This window comes from Arachis ipaensis, chromosome B03 (genome assembly GCF_000816755.2).
Source record: "Arachis ipaensis cultivar K30076 chromosome B03, Araip1.1, whole genome shotgun sequence".
Taxonomy (NCBI): Eukaryota; Viridiplantae; Streptophyta; class Magnoliopsida; order Fabales; family Fabaceae; genus Arachis; species Arachis ipaensis.
In genome coordinates, this window is record NC_029787.2 from 91,192,516 (window position 1) to 91,197,508 (window position 4,993).

The 4,993-nt window shown below is 42.1% G+C and overlaps 1 protein-coding gene across 1 annotated transcript in view; it reads left to right on the plus strand.

Moving 5' to 3' along the window:
- LOC107633381 overlaps nucleotides 928–4,993 on the plus strand; it is a 22,147-nt gene continuing 18,081 nt past the window's right edge. The window contains exon 1 of the mRNA XM_016337016.1: nucleotides 928–1,283. Within this exon, the coding sequence (XP_016192502.1) occupies nucleotides 928–1,283 (356 nt within the window). The remainder of the gene's footprint in view (nucleotides 1,284–4,993) is intronic.

Genomic DNA, 4,993 nt, shown 5'->3' on the forward strand with positions numbered 1-4,993 from the left:
CTACCACCGAGAAAGAACTATTGGCAATAGTTTTCACCTTGGATAAATTCCGAGCATATCTACTTGGTCCCAAGGTGGTAGTGTACTCGGATCATGCGGCGTTAAAGTATTTATTGGCTAAGAAGGAATCCAAACCGAGATTGATTAGATGGGTTCTATTATTGCAAGAATTTGACTTGGAAATTCAAGATAGGAGTGGTTCGCAAAACCTAGTGGCAGATCACTTAAGTCGCCTTGAACACACCAAAGGCGATACCACTCCTATTAATGATTCTTTTCCCTTGAGGGCTTGCAAGCAATCTCGGAAGCCGTTCCTTGGTATGCATCAATCGCCAATTACTTGGTATCTCGCTCCTTCCCTCCTAATCTCTCCAAACATCAAAGGGATAAGCTAAAAAGCGAATCCAAATACTATGTATGGGATGACCCATACCTTTGGAGATGTGGAGCGGATCAAGTAATTCGGAGGTGTATTCCACAAACCGAATTCCACTCAATCTTGGAAGCTTGCCACTCCTCCGAAGGAGGAGGTCATTATGGACTCCAAAGAACGGTAAAAAAAATCCTAGATTGTGGATTTTGGTGGCCAACTCTTTTCAAGGACTCTTCTATTTTTGTAAATCTTGTTCTCAATGTCTTAGATTTGGTAATATCTCCAAGAAGGATGAAATCCCCCAACAAACCATGCTATTTGGTGAGATTTTTGATGTGTGGGGTATCGACTTCATGGGGCCATTCCCAAATTCTAATGGTTTTCTCTACATTCTACTAGTCGTTGATTATGTGTCCAAATGGGTGGAAGCGATACCCACCCGGACGGACGATGCTAATGTGGTCCTTTCCTTTGTGAGAAATAACATCATTTGTAGATTTGGGTCACCACGAGCAATCGTGAGCGACCAAGGCTCACATTTTTGTAATGAGAGAATGGAAGGGCTAATGAAGAAATACGGCATCATACATAAAGTGGCTACGGCCTACCACCCACAGACAAACGGCCAAGTCGATATTTCCAATCGGGAGATTAAACGCATATTGGAAAGAATTGTGAAGCCTCATCCAAAGGATTGGAGTGCTAAGCTCACCGATGCATTATGGGCCTACCGAATGGCATACAAAATGCCGATTGGCATGAACCCCTTTCGGTTGGTCTATGGCAAAGCTTGCCACTTACCGGTGGAGATAGAGCACAAAGCATATTGGGCCGTCAAGGAGTGCAATTTAAGTTTGGGAGGGGCCGGAATAGAGAGGAAGCTACAACTAGTGGAGTTGGAATGTTTGAGGCTTGAAGCTTATGAGAACTCTAGACTTTACAAGGAAAGGATGAAATCCATGCATGATAAGAAGATAAGAGGTAAAGAATTTAGAGCCAGCGACCTAGTCTTCCTCTAAAATTCAAGATTGAGGTTGATGCCCGGAAATCTTAGGTCAAGATGGGAAGGACCTTATAAAGTCGAGAAGGCGGAGCCATATGGAGTCTATCATTTGCGCCATCCTTTGAGCTTCGATATCTTCAAGGTCAATGGGCACCGTCTCAAGTTGTATCATGGTGAGCAAATGAAAAACAACAAGGAGATTGAGGTATTCCTCTTGGAAGATGCACCTCTTGGCAAGGAGCAATGAGCTAGTGAAAGTCCAACTTAAGGACATTAAACAAAAGTGCTAGGTGGGAGACACCCCACCATGGTGAGATCTATCTTTTTGCCCCTTTTGTATATAGTTCTTGAATTCTTCATTGTTTTGTGATTGCTTAGCTATAACATTGTTTAGTTGGATTTGATTGTGGCGATCTTAGATAAATTGTTCATGAAGATTTGCATTGATTTTTCAAAAGGTGGATTGATTGTGTGGTAGAAAACACCCCATCTTTAGGTATTGCATGGAGTTTTGGGTGTTTTTTTACCCCTTTGGCTTGTTTGCCCACTAAATTCATAATAAATATGCATTCTTCATGTCTAAAAAAAAGGGGAGGGGGCGTGTGCGCGCACTAAACGCGTACGCGTCCATAGGCCACTCGCAGCTCCTGGGTCATTTTCCAGAGAGTTGTGCCAATTCTGAACCAACGCTGAGCCCCAGGCACAACGCTAGTCACGCGTACACGCACCTGGCGCGTACGCATCCATGTCCTTAATTGCGCAAAGCGCGCGTACGCGCACTAGCCGCGTATGTGTCGATGGTGTCATATGCAGTCCTGGTTCATTTTCCAGAGAGTTGTGCTAATTTTGGGCTAACGCTGTGCCCTAAGCCTGACTCGATTCAAGCGTGCGTGTACCTGGTGCGCACGCGTCCCTCGGACGATATGCACATCGACGCGTAAGTGCACCGTGCACGTCCGCGTCGATCGTGTCAATGCAATTTCCAGTACATTCTCCCGAGAGTTGAGCCAAAGTTGTGCCTACATTGTGCTAGGGCACAACTACGACGCATGCACAAGCGCACCTGACGCTCGCGCGCACACTTACATATCACTCACTTCATGCGTACGCGCACTAGACGCGTCCGCGTCCCTACTGAGTTTTGCCCATGCACGCGCACACGTGCGCATCGGTCCTACGATGCGGAAATACTGTAGCGCGCCTAAATTTCAAATTCTCTTCCCCTTTTCTCTCATTTTCCATCTTCTTTCTCTAAGTCCCCTCTTCTCTATCTCTTCAACCCCTTCTACCACTCTCTCTCAGCACCTCCACCGGTGGCACCACCTTGATGCCAGGGCATCTTGGCCAGTTTTACTGACCTTTTCTTTACTGTTTTTAGGATAGTTTCATACATTTCTTTAGGAAATAAGCTAGTTTTGGGTAAATATTCACTTATGCCTTGATTCAAGCATACATTGTGCATTTTACATAATTTCATGAGGATTTTGCATAAGTTTAGTGACAAATATTATGTCGCATTACTCATGACTTGGACTAGAGCTTTGATGCACTTTATTGCTTGATTTCAGGACCAAAAAGGAAGCAAGAAAAGGGGAGGTAACTTGCAAGATTAATGAGAAAAGTGATTGCCAATAACATTCTCAAAAAGCCATCAATGCCCACGTTGGAGAGTCACGTTAACTAAGTTAACGTGAACTCTAACGTGGAGAAGAGAAGTTGAGCCAACGTTAGTGACACTTAACATTGTCACTAACGTTCTAATGCACCCCTTTGCCTTACGTTAAAACCCACGTTAACTAGGTTAACGTGGCTTTTAACGTTGCCTTGTTAATCCTTCGAGAACGTTAGTGACACTCAACATTGTCACTAACGTTGGGATGGCTAAAGATGGCTACGTTAGAGGCCACGTTAACCTAGTTAACGTGGACTCTAACGTGAGACCCAGGGGCACATTGGAACGTTTGTGACAATGTTGAGTGTCACTAACGTTCTCGAAGGTTGGCAAGGATCACGTTAGAAGCCACGTTAACCTAGTTAACGTGGGCTTTAACGTGAAACAAGAAGGGGCACACTGGAACGTTAGTGACAATATTGAGTGTCACTAACGTTCTCGAAGGATTAACAAGGCAACGTTAAAAGCCACGTTAACCTAGTTAACGTGGGTTTTAACGTAAGGCAAAGGGGTGCATTAGAACGTTAGTGACAATGTTAAGTGTCACTAAGTTCTCGAACTTATATTCTCACTAAATATTAACACCCCTAACGTCCTGAGCTGAAGTTTCTGCCCACTTAGCACTTTCTCTCTGCAAGTAAAGCCAAGCCCAAATGAAGAAAAGAACTGCTTCAAACTCAAGATCCAAAGGCCCAAGACTTGAAGAGTAAACTAGAAGCTGAGAAGAGTAGTATATATAGGAGTAGCTTTGAATTGTAAAGAAGCTCTGGAGACTGGAAAAAAGAGAACTACTCTCTGTATTTTACTTTCTTTGCAAATTCTAGTTTTATGATGTATTCTCCATCTTTGTTTTCATTTTCAAGAGCTATGAACAACGAAACCCCTTTCATTGGGTTAGGGAGCTCTGTAGTAATTTGATGGATCAATATTAGTTTTCATTATTCTTCTTCTATCTTCCCTCTTGATTTTACTTGAAAGCTTTCGATTTTCATCCAATTGAGTAGTTATCTTGGAAGAGAAGCTATTCAAACTTGGATCTCTTTTGAACCTTGGAAGAGGAATGAAGAGATCAAGCTAGAAATGCTTTCTCATGCTGGACCAGATTGGGTTTGGATAGGTATGTGACTATAGCCCTCTCAATACTTGATTTGGGAAATGCATGTGGTATAATCAATGACCATACTTTATCTCTTCTCATGAGCAATTGACCAAGGAAATGGATATTGATCAAGATTTGAGAGATTAAATTGCAAGAAATTGTAATTCAATCACTTAAGATTGCCAAGGAGATCAATGAGTGCATTGATTGAGGAAGAGATGAAAATGAACTTGATCCGGAGAATTGCAACATCTCTTAAGCCCAATGAACTCCCCATCTCTGATCTTACCCATTCTCTTTAATTTCTGCCATTTACTTTTATGAGCAAATCCCCCATTCCCATTTACAATTCTGCAATTTATTTTCAGTCATTTACTTCCAGTACTTTAATTCTAGCATTTACTTTTCTGTTATTTACATTCCCGCCATTTTATTTTCTGCAACTCTCAACCCAAATCCTGGATTCGCTCAACTAGAACATTCTTCTAATTAAAGTTGCTTGATCAATCAATCCCTGTGGGATTCGACCTCACTCTATTGTGAGTTTTTACTTGACGACAACTTCGGTACACTTGCCGAAGGGAGATTTGTTGAGAGACAAGTTTTCCGTGCATCAAGTTTATGGCGCCGTTGCCGGGGATTGATTGTGCATCAACAATGATTAGATTGGAAGATCACTAGATTGAGCATTTTATTTTGTGAATTTTATTTTCTGTTTGAGTGATTTACTTTTTGTTTTAGTTATACTTCTTCCCTTCTCCCTCAACTCTTTTGTTTTTTCTTTGTTATTTTCAATTCTGTTTGCTAACCCACTAACTGTTTGATATATTGCATCACCCACAACTA